The sequence below is a fragment of the Haemaphysalis longicornis genome, unplaced genomic scaffold (genome assembly GCF_048455015.1).
Source record: "Haemaphysalis longicornis isolate Haplotype H1 unplaced genomic scaffold, Haemaphysalis longicornis Haplotype H1 scaffold_1, whole genome shotgun sequence".
NCBI lineage: Eukaryota > Metazoa > Arthropoda > Arachnida > Ixodida > Ixodidae > Haemaphysalis > Haemaphysalis longicornis.
Window position 1 is genome coordinate 441,024,642 of NW_027526203.1, and position 18,277 is coordinate 441,042,918.

General features: G+C 43.2%; 1 protein-coding gene across 3 annotated transcripts in view; it reads right to left on the reverse strand.

Annotated features, from left to right (window-relative positions):
• The window catches only part of Psa (puromycin-sensitive aminopeptidase), a 33,329-nt gene that overhangs the window by 7,042 nt on the left and 8,010 nt on the right, over window positions 1–18,277 (reverse strand). For all 3 annotated transcript variants that reach the window (XR_013319651.1, XM_077687517.1, XM_077687518.1), the window contains 9 exons: window positions 17,081–17,281; window positions 12,784–12,880; window positions 8,082–8,230; window positions 7,446–7,610; window positions 7,255–7,359; window positions 5,794–5,949; window positions 5,657–5,735; window positions 5,440–5,576; window positions 2,668–2,802 (listed from right to left, as the gene is read on the reverse strand). Coding sequence is in view for 2 of the 3 variants with exons in the window: in XM_077687517.1 (XP_077543643.1) it covers window positions 2,668–2,802; window positions 5,440–5,576; window positions 5,657–5,735; window positions 5,794–5,949; window positions 7,255–7,359; window positions 7,446–7,610; window positions 8,082–8,230; window positions 12,784–12,880; window positions 17,081–17,281 (1,224 nt within the window). In the remaining variant the exon portion in view is untranslated. The remainder of the gene's footprint in view (window positions 1–2,667; window positions 2,803–5,439; window positions 5,577–5,656; window positions 5,736–5,793; window positions 5,950–7,254; window positions 7,360–7,445; window positions 7,611–8,081; window positions 8,231–12,783; window positions 12,881–17,080; window positions 17,282–18,277) is intronic.

Consider the following 18,277-nt stretch of genomic DNA (forward strand, 5'->3'; position numbering starts at 1 on the left):
CGGTTTACAAAGTATTTAACGTAGTGTAGTATATTCTCTGTCATCAAGCACAGCCACCTCGGCTGTCGCTTCCGTACGTTATCAAGCATCCCGGCGTGGCATTATTCTGCTTAGGAATACGGCATGATAACGTATGCCTCGTTTGGCGTTCGTGCATACTTTTTGAACATGAAAATTGTACAAATGAGTGCTATCAACTACAACAACAACAAGTATCATTCACAAGGAAACACGGCGAAAAGAGCATGGCCGAGGCGGCCGATCCGGCCGATCCGGCCGGAAGTCCAGGTATGACGTTTTTCAGCCGATTTTCGCCCGCGCTCTTCGATCTTCCGGCATCGCGCGGCGAGATGGGGGCGGGCCATCGGGCCACTTTTGTTTGCTCATTGCGCCGCTTCTATTGCATGTATTGCGAAAATATTTCGTACACATGAACTATTCAATGTGTACTTGCTGCTAGTCAACTTTTCTTTTAATTCTAAAACCGCTTCACCTTCCCTTTAAGCTTTCTTCACCCACACTCCGGAGGTCACTCAGTTCAAATTGAACAATGGACAAGCTCGGCTGTTTGATTTGACAAACAACTAGTCCAAAAGAAATAAATTTTCCTTTGTTCTATCGGCAAACGTGCAGTACAACACACAATGTTCATAGAGGTTGCTCACCTAGCAAGTCCACCGGCTGAATGGCACTGTTACAACGAATAGTGTTGTGGTGCTGAGAATTAACAATGAGCAATATTTGGCCAGCAGCGACTTAAAGGGCTACTGAAATGCCTTTAAAATTGGGTAAAAGTCTATTTTTTTACAATTAATACATTGGTCAGTTTATGCCTGTAAACGTTTTTTCAGCATTTTTAGCTTGGGGAAAGTGGTATTTGCCGGAAGAGTGAGAAACCGAGAAGCCGCGACCGGAAGTAGCGCCGTATTCAGAAGACAGCCAAGTGATGTGTGCCACCGCTTTGCTGTTAATCTGGGCTAAGTTCCGAATCAAGCAGGCGTGTAATCTAAACTTTCTTAACCTTTATTGTCTTGAGTTGCCTTTGCGAGGATTTTTTAGCCATAATACTACTGTGTTTTTAGTGATTCCCTAAAACGACTCCAAAATACTAGAGATTTCCTACCCGAGCGCCAGTGGCTACTGCACTGCATTCACAAACAGTCCGGGCCGGCTGTGTTGTCGCGTGCTCTGTGCTTCAATAAGAAGCGACGAGCTTAAACAAGTAAAGAGGTGCCTCAAGTTCCTGATCCATTATTATAAGGGGTTCGTGGCTGCCGGACATTACCGTGGAGGAAGCTCCCCGGGCTTTGGAAGGCGTCGAAGGTAGCGCCATTTTAGGGGGTGGGCGATCTTTAGGGTCATTAAGTAAATTTAATTTTTCACCCCTAAATGGGGGTGGGGAAAGTTTCGGGGGAAGGAATTCTCCCGGAACTTTACGGTACACATGTGAGAAGGGGGATGATGGTGTGTTGAAATATTGCGTTAGGACTTGTGATTAGCGCTGGTAGTGAAACGGGCGATCCAATATCTGCATAAGTTTCCTGCATATGAGAAACTGAAGTTGGTTGCGAGTTGTTGGGGGAAAATCCCTCACTAAAGCTCGCTGTGAGCAAACTTGTTGCTTTTATGCTTCCCTCAGGATCTCCTATTCTAAGGAAAGATTGTGTCCGTCTTCCATTCCCCAGAAGACTTTCTGGGGTGCGTCTGAACGGGAACAGAATGAGCTCTTCAGGCCGAGCGGTGACCACTGCGTTGGCACTTCCGAATATGACATCTACCGCTGGCCAATTGCGATAAGCAGCCAGGGCTCTGATTGTGCCCCCACGCAGGGGTCATTTGGTTTGATCAAAAAAGGTGGTTTGGGTGTATTTACACGACATAAACTTGTTTTTCGAATTCAGCGTTAAGGAAACTATAAAGTAATGCCCCCAACAAAATTTTTTTGAAAAGCTCTTCAGCAGCCCTTTAAAAGGTCAAACTGCACTAAAAATTATTTTATTGCTCTTGTCAAAGTGCATATCTCTCCTTTGTCGATTTCTCGAAACTTGCTCAAATACATTGCGGTCAATATGAAGAAAATAGCTTAGTTTGTATTCTTATGCACCAAAGTGCAACGGACAAAAAGAAAAAGAACAGGTTTTTCCATCAAGTCTGTACGCCACTGAGTTTGGTAGTTCTACAGCTAGATGTTTCCATTTACACCAAGTATCATAATAAACAGAGCTTTTTGGGCATACAAAATAAGCTAGCCCCACAAGCTGAAAGATAGTTTCTGTAGTAGGGAGATCTGGTCAACAAGTTTCAAGCCACACATTTCAAGAGCCTGTCAAAAGCAATCAACATTTTTCATGCTACAACTCCAATGGTGCAGCAGTAACTGCACATACTTTGCTTTAGGACAGGCCACACCAAATTTTCGACAACACTGCTTTCCTTCTTTGCAGCAAACATATTCAAGGGACACTGAAAGCACATGCATCACTACACCACAACCAACTAACCACTACAGTCTTCAAGGTGCCCGATAACTAACTACGTAAACTACTACACATTGAAAAGATGTTAAGAAATGGTGCACAAAAGCATTACACCCAACTGGGTTGCATGGAGTTCAAAACAACCCTCCTTCAGAAGCAAAGCACGTCTGTACAATAGTGAAACGCTTACGAGAGCAAAGAGGTCACTCTGAAGGCCGAGCCTGTCCAGTGGGGGCAGGGTCTTGTTCTCCACAGCGGGAATCAGCTGGCACAGCATGTCGGAGCTGTACAAGGTCCGGTAGCAGCCAACAGTCCCAAAGTTGACCTGAGCACAAGGGCGAAGTATGCACATGGGCAGCACATGTGTGTTTTGGAGTCTGGCATTCGCGAATAAGCATCCCAAAGCTATCTGCTAAACATACCAGGACCCAAACTGCACCAACATAGTCTCCTCCATTTTCTGATCAAATGATGCACAATACTGACTTTTCTTTCTAACCGATTGTGTCCATGCCTTCGTGGAGCCTAGCAGTCTTAAAAGAAAACAACAAACTTGTCGTGCTTTCACAGAACGCCCATTTAAGCTTCTCCTGTGTGAAAGAACATTTGCGGCGTAAGTAGTAGTTAAAAATACAATTCATGTTTACTAGTTAGTACTGGGAAAGTGACCCATGAGCAGAGAGCCGCAAAGCGGGGATGATGCCACCACACGATGAGGGCATGCCGGCTAGGGTTTATAAATCAGGCTAATATTTCATGCCTTGCATTGCCCCAATACGCAGTTTTTTTTCCCCCTAGAACTGTCAAACTTCCATACAACTGCCATTTATGTTTAAGGGAATTGTGTTAATCATACCTTGTCAGAATATACAGTTACACCCTCAATATTGAAACAAGTGGTTGAAGCTGTGGTAAAATAATGAGCTGTAAAATTAGCTCCAAGCGATGCACCAAAAAACCGCTTCGTTTATTGCAGTCACCAGGGTCCATAGAATTGAAAATATGAAGATTACAGTTTTATGACCAACACTGCTTTGTCTATTGTTGCACCAAAAATGGCTAATTAACTCTAATTATCTCAAAAACTAATTTACCGACTAAAAAAATAGTGGCACATTTGAAATAAGTGGGGGAAAAAAGCAGCGAGACTGACAAGTTTCGCAGAGTTTACTTGAAAATTAAAAGAAGTTGTTTTAAGACCAGCGTCCCAAGTAGTTCTGGGACACAATGTCACAACCCTGCCCTACAAGTAGAATACAACTAAAGTAGTGATAAAATTAGAGCACAACTGAGACGACAGGAGAAAGACGGCGGGACAAGTGCTCACTCGCAACTGGTTTTTACTTGAAGCATTGTCTCACACACATATACCGTATTTACACGATTGTAGGTCGACCCTTTTTTTTCAAATTTGACAATCCAATGTTGGGGAATCGACTTAGAATCGAAATTGAACCATCTACCTACGCGTAGCTAACCGCTCTTTAAGATATCACTGAAGGCACAATAGAAGACGGTTGTGTAGGAAAGGAGCTTATAATGTGTTTGAAAACGACACTATAAAGCATCATTTGCGCCGCTAGGGAAAGCGCCAATCAAATATCCACCACCGTGGTGCCTAAACATCTCCGGCAGCGCCAGCCAGCTGTCCCGAGCGCTTTCAAAGTGCCGCAAGTCGTCAGGCTTCTCCCACTGCCACGCTTGTCACGCGTCATACCAAGGTAGAACCAGTAGAACTTAGAAGCAGAACCTGCCGCGTGCGCGGAATCGTCGACACGGGCGTGAAAAAATCGCCCGCGCAACGCCGACACGCACGAATCGCGTGCAAAAACGCGTAAAGAAGCGTTTTATTCGTCTCTAAAGTATTAGCGAATCCATTGATTCAATGCGCGGCGCTAACGTAGCCACAAATATAGTACATTGTTCAGTACACTTCCGAACGCGATGGTGGGAGGTTAGTCGCTCAAAAGTAAATCGCGCGCGGCCGCTTCCGTCAGCCGCCATGTTGTTTGTTTTGGTATCGCGCGGCAGTGGCCGCTGCCGGTTGCTTCGATGGTTGTCATCTCGCAGCGAATGTGTTCTTCCCGCTCAACCCACAGCGCATGGTTATTCCGGGTGCTTATACAAAAGCTTTTCTTTTTTAACTTCTACCGCGCATGCCGCGAGCGCACGGCTTCTGTGGGAGCATGAGCCGCCGTGTGGGACGGAAGAGCTCTTTGTGATACAATTTTCTAGGCGGCGTTCACATTTTTTTTTTTTTGAGGTGCAATTTTGGGGGGTCGACCTACATTCGAGTCGACTTACAATCGTGTAAATACGGTATATATGTCTCTAATCACTGGGAGCATGCGAAAAAAAAAAAAAAAAAAAAAAGGGAAACGGGGAATAGCTACAATCAAAGTGAAGCTACCAAGAAATCGAACTCACTGGCACGCAGAACCACAAATGTGTCCCTGACGCACTGGTCCCCTTTTTCCTTAATATTTTAAAAAAATTTCTTAACTATACAGTGGCCAGGAAGCTTCTAAAATCTCCCTGGCCACTGTATTATCGTTCCTGCTGAGAATTCAATCTGCTCAAAGAAAGATCTGCACTTGGTCCCCAAATGTCCGACAGGCCTGCACTGTTCACCATGTGTGGGTAAATGCGCACATATTATTGTTCAGTGACAAATTGTGCTCAGTCTCAGTCACTGCCTCAGTCACGCCCTAATTTTATCCCCATTATGCCCCAACTTGCCCAACAACGGGTTTTATTGACGAATAAGTAACATATTGGGCAAGTAGTTAGCACACAATGTCCAAACACTGCCCTATAAGTGGAAAGTGGCACACAATGTCACCCTACAAGTAGAAAGTGAGTAATGTGGTGTATTGGGAACTGTTTATCGCAGTGGGAAAAAGGCTGCCAAGAGATGTCCTGTGTACTTCGTCTGGTCTGGTCAGGTTGTGCATCTCCCTACCTTGATCCATTCAGCAGATGAAACACCCTCGAGCACCAGCACCGAAGTCTGAGACTCCAACAGGAACTGCTTTGCAGTTTTGTTGGGTGCTTTTGAAGTTGCGATGCTGATAGGAACTATCCAGAGGGAGCCATCCTCTGGAATTGCAAGTTGTTCTTTTTCTCAGTCCACAAACAGGAGCAATTCACGGCAGAGTCTCAGGGGGGCAGACACTTACTCGTGGCTTTGCCGTCTGCATTGAACTTCTCCTGGGAGAACGTCAGCACCTGATTCTCTCCGTCATCCCTGCAGGACACCTGCGAGAGGACCAACACCCTGTGGCAGTCTGACCCAACTTCGAGGGAAGTCCCTTACAGATATGACTGGGTAGCCCTTCTGTTTCACCCAGGTGTTCATGATTGCTTCGACCGGAGCCTGGCACACCTCTCCGAGGCAGTGCCACAGGTCTTCCGTGGTGGTGTTGCCATACTTGTGCTTCGTCAAGTACAGGTTCATGCCTTTCCGGAATTTCTGAAAGGAACAAAGCAATGCCAATTATTTTACCACACTACAGGTAAGCTACAACGTCCCATAAGGCAGAACTTTGTGTGCCCAAAAGGTGTCTGCGAAATCCCGTGAAGCTGAGCTCAGGTGTAGAGAAAGACCAAAATAATGCATTAAAACAAAACCAAGTACCCTTTTATTTAGGCCTACTTTTACAAAAAAAGAAAATTTGACCAAAAGTAATGAGCACTCAGCTTTTGATCATTTTGAGCATTACATTCTGTGCCCCGCCTGTATTTTGTCCGCTCCTTGTAATAGAGCTTTGAATGCAACAAACAAATTCCAGCAATGTCCTTCTTCAACCTTCACTACTTGCAAGTAAAATTGAAAAAGTTAAAAGATGCCCACCCTGAATAAGCTAAAAATTGAACCCCTAAAATTCATACTGAGGAAACAGATTGAAAAATAAAGAGACAAAAACAAACAAACTGAAAGAAAAGTTCAGGTTCTGTCTTGCATCCTGCCATTTCTCCCTGGTGGGATCAATGGGCCGATTCTTTCGAATAGGACGCAAGATGTTTTTGAAGTAACTATGACCCCAAATGAAGTTTCTGCACGATAGGAACAACCCCATGCCAACTGCAATCGAGAATGAGGGGCATGTTAAATAGACAAAGACCAGCAGTCAAACCCCAAGGATGGTACAGGACAAGTAGTTCATTTGTTTTCCAATTTATAAAACTAGAAATTCCAGATTTAAAAAAAAATATGGAAGCATACCCTTATACCAGTGGGCTCCAAACACACAATTTCCAGATTATGCACCTGATTCGCCAATGAAACACACCAGGATGGCTCAGTGGCTAGGAATTGAGTTGAAGGAGGTGGGTTTGTTTTTTTGATGGAGACTCAAAACGAAAACGCCCCTGTGCCATGATATTCAAGTTCAAGATCCCTAAATGGTTTGTAGCCCTCCACTATGGCGCACCTAATAGCCCAGGTGCTGCTTTGCTGCACGAAATCCCCAAAATCTGAAATTTATTACTGTACCAGAGAAATAATCATGCTGCTTTCAAGCTATCAAAGCCTTGCAAACTGCCTATTTCCCCTCATATCTCAAGTCTTTTAGCTGATGAAGTGACCGATATTTCTTTTCCAATGCAAATCAGTTCTCAGAGGAAGGCCATAATGACAAATACAATGCCACATGAATGTTCCCCTTGAAAGTGTGTGTAAACATTAACTAGCCGCAGCTTTCAATAAACGTCCTCCCGATTCTTTGCCTCCCAAAAGGCAATGCACGTGCGAGAAGATCTAAGGCAAGAAACTTACGTCATCGCCAATGTAGCTGTGCAGCATTCTGATGACTGATGCCCCTTTATGGTAGGAAATGTCATCAAAGATCTCGTCTATCTCACTGGGATGTCGTACAGGCACCTGCAAAGGACGTGCTTGGATAAGACATTTGACACGCAGATCAAACGCAGGAATCTAATCGAGGGCTTAGCAAGAGAGCACCCCACCTCAATGGGGTGGCTGTTCTGGAGGGCATCCAGTTCCATTGCCTGAGCATAGCTGTCAGTGGCAAACTGCGTCCAAATATGGTACTTTGGAAACAAGTGGTCCACAGAAAGAAACTCGATGAACGAGGCAAAGCCTTCGTTTAGCCACAGGTGAGTCCACCATTCCTGTGGGGAACAGCAGAAATGGAGCATGTAGAAAACGGCAGCTTCTGGGCGGCAGCAGCGGTCTGAGGACAGTCGCACGGAGCTCTAGGTTAATGAAGGTCACCCGAAATTGCCTATCATGAGATGAAGCTCCGATACTGCGGGTTTCATTTGCAGGAGACCAGTGGTAATGACAGCTAAAGAAACAATGGCTGACCCAAAGAACATTCGATTCTAAATTCAGCAGTTCACTCATGAAGCGCTCCAGTGCTATGATTTCTAGGCAAACCTGTGCTCAGCAGAAAAACTGCCCATAAAGTGGACTATCCACGATTTTCGGAGTGCAAGGTAAATCGTTGAGGCAGTGGGGTTGTACGAAGAGAATTTTGTTCTCATTCAAACAGCTTAAGTAAAAAGATCAGTGAGAACAACAATAATGATGCAATGCCACAACACACAACCCAAGCGAAAAGAAATGCCCCGTAAACTTACCATTGTAACCAAGTTGCCGAACCACTGGTGAGCAATCTCGTGTGTAACAGTCAGAGCAATGTTCTGCTTTCGTTCGGCAGATGTGTTCAGCTCGTCGACAAGAAGGGCAGACTCGCGATGGGTTATCAAGCCCCAATTTTCCATGGCCGCTGCAAAGCAACACCACTCGTAAATGAAGCTGCATATTCACCACAAAGATTTTTCATACACTACGACTACAACAGGTACAACCTTCCCTTTTGTTTTCATAATAAGGACAAAGTGCACTATACTGAAGCCCCTTTACAACAATGAATACAATGCCACCCAATGAATACAAAGTTGAACCTCGTTATAAGAGACATGGATGTAACAGACAGTTGGGTATAATATCTTTCCCATTAATTTCACCTCTTTTATAACAGACATCGGTTGTAGAAGGTAGTTGGTTATAAAGGACAAGTTATCCACCAATATTAGTCAATAATCCCGCTTGTAACAGACATTTTAACTTTAGATGCGGTGCCACCAGTCACCAACTGCCGTTGCATCCATAGTAGTAACAAAGGGGATGATATGAACAATGCCAAGAAGCCCCGGCATTAGAAATTCAATTAACAGAAGTGGTTAAAGCTTATCATCAAGCATGCAAGTGCGCCCGCACATGTGGGCTTCTGCGCGAGCCAAGAATACTGAGAGCACACGGTAGGCTCTCCCAATCGCGTAGCTTTCAATCAAGAGGCATTGCAGATAATGAGTCCTGCACGCGTGATGAATAGCAAGAGCCAACAACTGAAGCAGCTGTGCACTCTGGCTATTCCTCAGGCTTGTGAACTCGACATCTACCATTATTATTCTTTTAAAGACAGTGAAAGAAGAGAAAGCTCGAAGAAGTTGTAAAAAACTGAAAACACAGTCATAAAGCAAACAAAGATATAGAACTATTTCATAAATTCTGGGGGCAAAACATAAATTAGAGTAAGCTTTTCGCAAGATGCTATAGCGCTCTTTTATGTTACTTTTACTCTTAGGGTGCCTTCATTGAAATAGGGGTTGATCAGTAAGTGAAAACATGGTACCCTGCTTATAAGAGACCTCTCCTATAAGAGACAAAAACTGCTCCCAGGTACATGCATCTTATAAAGGGGTTCAACTGTAAGTGCAATCATAATAATTACAATACAGCACCGCATTTTTGTATACAACACGACTGCAATGTTAAAACTTTGCCGTAGAAATGCTTCCCGCTTTCCCTCTGACGCAGGCTCTCTAAAAACCTGTCCAAGAGTTTCTTCGGGTAAAGCAACAACAGTGGTGCACTGCTTTCACATTAGGCATCTTTCCTCCTAACCATCACCGAGTGAAATGACCATGTGTGCCTTAATGTGTGGGACATAAAAGTACATTCAAGCTATTGAACTAAGCAACGTGAAATTTGGACAAGTTGGTGACGCATGTTGAACTGCAGTGCGAGCAAAGAAACACAAACAAAAGCAAGGGGACAAACAAAGCACTGACTCAACAAATCAGCGTTTTGTCGGACCTCTTGCTTTTCTCTGCGTTTTTTCACTTGCACTGTGGTCTAATTTTTTGTGGTCTAACACTGTGGTCAAGCATTTCAGAAAAAGCACATGCTTTTTCTGAAATGACATGACTGAATGACTGACTCACACTGATAATTAGGAGACATTTAGTATATCATTAGTAAACATTAGTACTGTGTTCTCAGAAAACCACACAAATCATGTGCGATTGAATGCTCTGCCCTTGATTTTTGCTCCCCCTGAAATATGAGCATGGATGAAGCCTCTTCATGATGTCTTTGGAGCTGTAGTTCTTATGTTTACTTCTGAATATGATACAATATGAGTTAATAGTGGCTGCTGGATCACGCAGGGTTCGTACGGGCTTCAAAAGCCAAAATTCAAGGGTTTTCAATGACTTTCAAGGACCAGAAAACACATTTTCAAGGTCCCCATCTTATGTTTTATCTGGGATTATTTATAACTTTTTCAACACAATGCAAAATTGTGTTATTGCCCAATGCCTAAGAACATTACTGCACATTCAGGTAGGCGCTATAGGTTCATGAACGCTGTCCCAGCTTTATTTTTTATTTTATAGTTTGTATTTAGAGGTTTTTCTTTTTTCTTGGCGTTTTGCTTAGGCTGTTTGATTTCAAAACTTAGTTAATGTTGCCTGCATCTCTGTACCAGCTGAAATTAACTCGGCAAGTGTTGCTGCAAGGCAGGATGAACTATGCACACGTCCTCCATTTGCACGTAAAAGCAAATGCAGATGGAGCGTATGAGGCACAGCAAACATGCAATGAAAGGCCGTCCACAGACTAGATGGAACATGCAAGATAGAGAACAGCAGCCAGCTTTCACGGGATTGTATCGTGACATGAATTCTATTGAGGAGTGCTGCTCCCAATGTTGCCTCGTAATAATGAGAATCCACAACTCGTAATTTCACGCAATACACTGAAACTTGATTGTTACAATGTTTCTTTACATTTTTAACATGTAAAATTTACGACAAACACTTTAAATTCTTGTGGGAAAGATGGGGCCATTGGTTCTCTCCAGAAAAATCAAGGGTTTTCAAGGACCCTTTAAAAATTCCAGGACTTTCCAGGCCTTGAAATTTACACGTCTAAATTCAAGGGTTTTCAAGGTTTTCAAGGACCTGTGCGAACCCTGTGATCGCTTGTTTATTAGACTGGTAATGCAAAAAAAAAAAATGTGGCACACAGTACCAACTTACACACCATCAGTCCTTGTTGAAGCCAGCCTCTGATCACCAACTACTATAAGAGCGCAGTCCTGAACAATGTGTTTATCTCAACTCAAAGGCACAAAGAATTTCTCTAAATACTCTACTACTACTACTACAAAAATAATAAATACTAAAATTCAGCAACCCATATATTCACAGGATCCTGAACATGAACGCAGTAGTGTGCAAGTGTTCTGCAGGCAATACTATTTAACGAAAAGTGCCAGTGTCGACGGGGAGCTGAAGATGGAAACTTCCTGTAACACTTGCGTGTTACAGGAAGTGCCCAAACAAAGCTGACCAATAACAGTGATCTCTGCTTAATGGTTTATAAACTTGGTGATGATGTGAAATTGCAGCAAAAGATGGCAGGAATATGAAACAATCGCATGACAAGAATGCAACCTCAGGATTGAGCAAGCCTGTTGAGTTCAAAATGTGTCTCAGGATCCCACTCAAGTGTCGTGACAAAACTCAATCATGGGAAAACATACCACTGAGATGCGTATAGTTACCAGCCTGTTCTTTATGACCAACTACCCCAATGTCTTTCCACCCTGCACTATACAACTATATTTCCTGCTCCCACATTTTCCATCTTTGCCTCCTACTTTTCTCATCTCACCTTTACCCTTGTCCTATTCCTCGCTATCAGCTGCCACTCGTATATCCTCTGCACGGCATGTCCCGTAGGATATGTGGGGTCCTTCCCAACCCCCGTGCCTTGTTTGCACATGTGGTCGGGTCTAGCACTGTCTGTGGGGGAGGGGGGGCAGGTGCGGGCTCCATAGCAAGCTGTGTGTGGCACACCTTCTCCCGCGGTACCAGCACACTACTTTCGGACAAACGCGGCAGAGAGTGGACTCACATTACTGTTATCCTGGCACCCTCTCTTGCAGGGGAACCCCCGCTTGTCACCAAGCCCAGTGCAGATGCACAAGCCGTTTGTGCAAAGACTCTGCTTGGAAACTGTCGGTGCTGGTCACCGGGGGTACCTGTCTCCGTGGCCATGATGACAGATAATCAGAGTCTGTGTCAGTGCTTGACTTAGAGAATTAGCAGAGTGCTTCTTCCTCGTCATGAGCTGCTACAGCCATGCTCTTACTTGTGTACAACCTGTGCCTCCCGACAGTTAAGTCACTCTTTAATACTGGAGCGTTGCAGTCCGTTTACCATGCACGAGAACTCGCATGCATAGATCTTTAGACACTGCTATGTGGCTAGTATGGCTTGGTCATTCTTGTTCTAGTGTAGCTAGTTGGGGTTGCCTCCCTTAGATCCCGCAAGCTAGGCCAACAACTCTATTTCAAATAAACGGCAGTTCAGACTGAAGGGAGCTGCTTATAACGTACATAGTTACAATAACACCTGAATTACCGTTAAAACAGTTGGCAAATTCAATTAAACTGTGGAACACGCTGCAGCTCGAAGGCAGACGGAGACTACGACAGAACATGGGACAAGCACTGCTCCATCAGCACTTGTCATGTGTTCTGTAGTAGTCTTCGTCTGCCTTCGGCTTGTAATGTGTTCCACAGCTGAATACCAACTTGCCCAAATTGCCAGTGTTATTAAGTACATACACTGAGAAGTGCAGTTTCAGTGCTTCCACACTCAAAGATGAGAACATTTGGGCAAAAGTTTCTGCGCAGTAATTTCAAGCTATTCACTGCATCAATGTTGTTCATGTAAAAATTGGTGCTGCTCGACAAAATATTTACCATTTCTGTAAGCAACATCATCAACAGGCGGATATGTGCTGTGGCTTGCTTCCTTTTGTTGAAAGCCTCACTGCACAGTAAACAAAACTTAACATTTGGAGCACTGCACCTTACCATTGCCACAATATAAACTCAGCCACAGTGCCTTCTTTAAGCACGAGCAGAGCCAACGAAGCCGATATCAAAAAGCTAAATATAATAAAGCATTTGAAGAAAGTTACCAGCAGCCAGGTCAGGAACAGCTATCAAATCCATTTTTGGCAGGGGGTAGGCAACTCCAAAGTAATCCTTGTAATAGGGCAGTGCACGAGTGGCTACCTGAAATGCACAGAAACATTGCAGAATTTCACATAAATTCTTCACAAACTTACAACTACTACTTTTGCTCACAGAAAGGCAATCCTATTATTGTATAGAGTTGTTTTGGTTGCACATGCAACTCTCTTGGTTGCACATGCAACTCTCTTGGTTGCACATGCAACCAACATACACCACCTGTTACACTTTATCCCTAGCATGTAATGCAGCGAACTAAAACCAATTGAATGCCCTTTCAAACAATATCATTCCTTAAAATGTTTTTACAAACAATGCTTGCAAATAATATTGCCGCAATCAAATTATTGTTCAGACTTCAAAAAATTGACAAAAAGTACCTTGCTGTACAAAAAAAACCACTGAGAGTAAAAACAATTCAGAACATACATTTCGTGGACAAAAATTTTCAAGATAATGCCTTAGAAAAAAAAATAATTTGCATGCAACAGCTGTTCAGATACAAAGAAAATGCTAGCACTTAGGGTGTCTGTGCCGTGCAGTAAAGTGAAGTCCTGATTTCAGGTGGCACGATTTTCTATTGAAATGTGGCTGTTTTACATTACTGGAGCCAACAGATCCTCCCCATGTGATGTAAAAATGTTCCTAATGACAGAGTTTGCATTCACAACAAGCTTGAGATTCCAAGAAGCATACAAGACTAAGAAATCCACTCAGAGTTCAAAACTAAATTTAGTGCAAATGAGTGCAGGTGTTCACTGTCTGTTACAATTTAGCCATCAGAGCATCTGCTGGCGATTTATTGCTGCCTTCTAGCTCACTACTGGAGTCCTGCTTGCAGAAATGAGGTGCGATGCACTGGAATTAAAGTCAAAAGGCTAAAATGGTTCAGTGACAAAAGCCTCCTGCACTGCACTGCCACCAAATATTTTTGCAAAACAAATAAACACGGACGTTGAAACTGATGCAGATTATCTAAATGAACTACCATAAAACCCCCAGAAATACCCATGCACGGAAATGAAACTCACAAACAGCTGGTGCTCACAAACAGGTGCTAAATAAAACCCTTTCAGGGTCAACGACGTACATGTACGCCATCGCTTGTATGTTTAAAAAGCACGCCTTTTTCGATCATTTCTCTCACTTGGCATGTGCTGCCACGCTAAGGAAACGCGTGAAATTTTTTTCTTGAGCCGATGGCTTTTTTTTTTATGCTTTACTACAGGGGTGCACCGGCTATCACTTGCGGATCCAGTGACGTACAGGCGCGCAGTGGCTAGTTCTGGTTTCGTCCTTCAGGCCCTCCCCACTTCTTGCGCCCGCGAAACTGATGGCTATTTGGTTTGATATAAGGTTTCTTTAGAATTTTTCTTGTGTTATTCATTAATAAACTCAGTGTATGTAACAACACAAACAATTTTTTTTCTCACTTTAGGGTCACCCTAAAAAAAAAATACAATTTTTTCTCGAAATAGATTTGTCCGAACAATTTAAACCAAAAAAAAAAAAAAAAACTGGGCGTTTGCATTTGGAGAAAACATTTTACCCTCAAAGAGTACTTTTTTTCGGGAACAGTAGCGTGTAAGAAACGCCCTATGGTGAACTGGCCCACAGTTGGGTAGCTGTGTAGTAGAGCCAAATATGAATTTCGCAGTGTAGAAATGAAACCGAAATTGTTGTAAACAGTATGCAAATGGTCCTAATGGTATCTAAGACAGGACATTTAACACACGTAAACGATATAAAACCATTTGGAATCAAGAACTGACTTAATAATGGACACCTGTTGATATTTTTAGCGGATATGACTGATTATCAGTGGGAGCGTGAATCTGAGGATTGAAAATCGTCTCCAGATTCACCATTGGTGGGTGCCCTTGCAACAAACCAAAATCTGATGTGCTGTAATTATAAGTGGCATGCCATTTCTTTCTAAAGCAGTAGCGCACAATGGCTACGCCAAATTTTTGAACTCAGGTGATAGAAGTTTGTGCCAAAAATCACATTCTTTCAACTTTCAAAAAAAAAAAAAAGGCACACACACACACACACACATGACTCTTGCAGACTATGCTAAATGTGCAGAGTGAAAAGTGGCTACATCGTCTAAATTGAGCACAGTGCTACGATTTGTGGAAGTCGTCCCCCAAGCCTTCAAAAGCCAACAAAACAGGTATTAGCATCAGGCATTGCTTGGAATTTCAACTAAGAAATTTGACATCAGTTGGAACCACGAATGTTGGGACCACAAAGGGTTCCACACTAAAGTACAATGATACATGTTAACAAAGCAACACTACATGTCTGATTCCTATTATTTAAACTGCCAAATTACTCCCGTTTTTAAAGAAACTGTCAAAGCAGAGCATCCTGTCATTCAATTCTTTCCTGTCATTAAATTCAGATTACATGCTTTGCTGTCTTGACAGATGCAAAAGTTATGTGTTTACCGCATTTGCGTGATTCTAACTTGCCCCTAATTGTAATGCACAGGTAAGCTAACAGGTAACATAAGAAAATTCGAAAAAATAATTTGATGCCGACTCTACCACACAGATTTAAGGCATGACACCACGTACCTGGCAGAAGACATTTTATTTGACGTGTGCAACTATGGCAGCAAAAATTCCTTGTGCTTCGTAAACTTGCTCATGAACTTCTACAACTTGCTGCTAATTTATGAAATCAAACAAGTTCTCAAAAATGTCCATGCTCAGGGCTACAAAACCTTTGCACGAAAATATGGCCCTGCATTGTTTACATCAATTGCGCACTCATGTCTCCCGGGATGCCTGTCATGCTGTGGTTCTGTTCGGCAAGTAAAATTACCTTGCACTTGACAGACGCTTCCTAGTGGCACCCCTTCGGAGCCATAACGACTGAAACGAGGTGCTCACTGCAGCAGCTGGCTAAGGTACGCCCATTGAGGAATGGGTGCACCAAAATTTACTCACGTGATGTTGACAGACTGTTTCAAATTGGATCGAGTTGGAGAGTTTAGGGAGAGTTCCTGTCAATGGCAATGCTGCTCACTGCTCTGAAGCTGATTTCGGTTTTGAGCCCAATTGTAACACGGCCACAAATTTGAAGGCTACTTTTAACAATAACAAAAAAGGTGTGTGTTAGAATCTTGCAAATACGGTACACATAATAATGGGATTAAGTGGCAAGTAAGACTTTTACCCCATACTTTCCTATTAAACGAACTCCTAGACTGTTAGGAAAAAAAAAAAAAAAAAAAAAAAAAAAAAAACTAATAGAACAGTTCTCACATTCCAAGATTTCGGAAAAACCGAAGCACATGTAATGCAAATACAGTCTACACTCGTTACAGCGGATCCGGCAACAATGGACTTCCGGTTATAACAGACCATTTCTGTTGGTTTGTCTGGTCCCCGTGCATTTTAAGCGGAGTTCACTCTGCTCATAACAGATCTGGCTAGAGCGGACTATCGGCTACAACAGACTAAATTTTAGGCGAAAATTGTTTTTACTGAATGCTTATAGCAGACTTCCGCAATGCTGGCACCCGATATGCTTTTTCTTAGTTTATTTTGGCAAGGAAACTTATCTCTGACAACTTTGTCGGCAGCCAGGTCATTGCATAGCCAAGCCAGTGCCACTGGCCTTTTTTTTTTTTTTTTTTGTGAGACCAGCGGCATGAGCGGCAGGGTAGCTGATTTCACCGTCGGTTAAACAAGCATGGTTAGCGCTGTCGAACATGACGAAAAACAGGCCGTCACCGAAAAAGTACAGGCCTATCTAAGCAGATGGTCCGCTCAACCGTAAAGAACAAGGCTGCTGCAGATAAACGCGACTCTGGTGAGATTGAACACACTCGGAGTCGAGTCTCCACTCTTCACAGTTTTTTCAGGTAATAAAGAACTGAGGTTCAATGAAGCTCGGCATTTATTATTCTAGGTTCCATTTGGAGATATTTGGCGATATTAATAACATCCATTTGGAGATATTAATAAATTGATTGATTGATTGATTGATTCTTTCCCCCGCGTGAACGCTGTGCAGGGGTAATGCAGGCGCGTAGAAAGAACAAAGAGTCTGTAGCATGTATATGTAGTACTGGTCAAAGTTCGAACTTTTGCGCTCATAACCCCCCCCCCTGTTCGGATACTGCATACTTTGGATACAGCAGACGTTTTTTTCCGGATTAGGAGTGTCCGTTGTACTGGGTGTAGACTGTACCCTGGTGCAAAAAGGGCTCTCGTGGTCCAGGCTCACCTCCAGTGCATACTTCCCCTGCTCCTGCTTGCCCTTGGGTGCGTAGATCCTGACCACAACTCCGTCTTGTGAGACCCCTTCAATGTAGTCGTACTCGCCCAGCACAAAGGCAACAAGGTAAGTGGACATCTTTGGCGTCGTGGAAAAGGTGACCACACGCAGTGATGGATCTTCTGGATATTCCTCCTCACTGGCTATGTTCTAAGTGGAGCAAAGGTAAGACATCAGAAACAGAAGGCATGCACTCTACCTCAGAAACTTCGCAGTTGAAAAAACTTCTGAAGAAGAAGAAGTTTCTGAGGAAGCTGTATAGCTTTCCTTTGTAGCCGTATGGCTGTATTCAGTGGTATGTAAAAGTTTCCTTTGCAGAAATTTACTCCACCTTGGGGATTTCCCCTACATCTGGTAGACTGTGTAAATCAGTGCATTAATTAAATGCATGCCTAAAGTACTCAGTTTCACTAGGTACAGGTGCCATCAAAAGTAATTGGAACATGGTCTCGTAAATTTACAGAAATTTCTTCTTCCAGAAACTGCCTGGCTGCAGTGGTGTGCATTCAAAGGAGTTAGAAAAAGCGTCTTGCAGACCGGCAATGGCTGTCATAAAGCCAGTAAGGCAAATATTTTGTGATATTCACAAATCCTTGATTTAATTACTTTGACGGCACCTGTACAACAGACAAATTTGGGAAACCATAAAAGGTGTTCGATTTGTTTTTAACAGGAGACTATTGCACTCAGTGCCAAACACACTGAAATGCAATGGCTCCCAATTAATTCTGAACTCGAGTGAAACTGCATTTGAAAGAGGATTCAGTGACGCCATAAAATTGAGTTAGGCCCAAAAATTTTTCAAATAAATTTCATCAATTAAATGTCGAGAAAAAAAAATAACAGGGCCGCATATCTACCTACTTTGTAGCAAATGTTAATGAAAGATGATAGTCGTTTGGCACCCCTGCCAAGTAAATGCCTTCCTTCTTTTTCCTGCTCACCTCTCATGCTGTTCCTTTCCTGTCTCGCTCCTCTCACAATAAACATGGTAAAGGTTTGCTCAAGTCAATTTAAATTTACTGCGTTCCACTGCTGCGCGAAGAATGCCTCGATGCCAGCGCTGCCGTGCGGCGGAGACGAACGCGAATCGAGGCACCCTACTCCACGTGCTTTCCAAGCACCATCTAGGGGAACCTTTCGTTA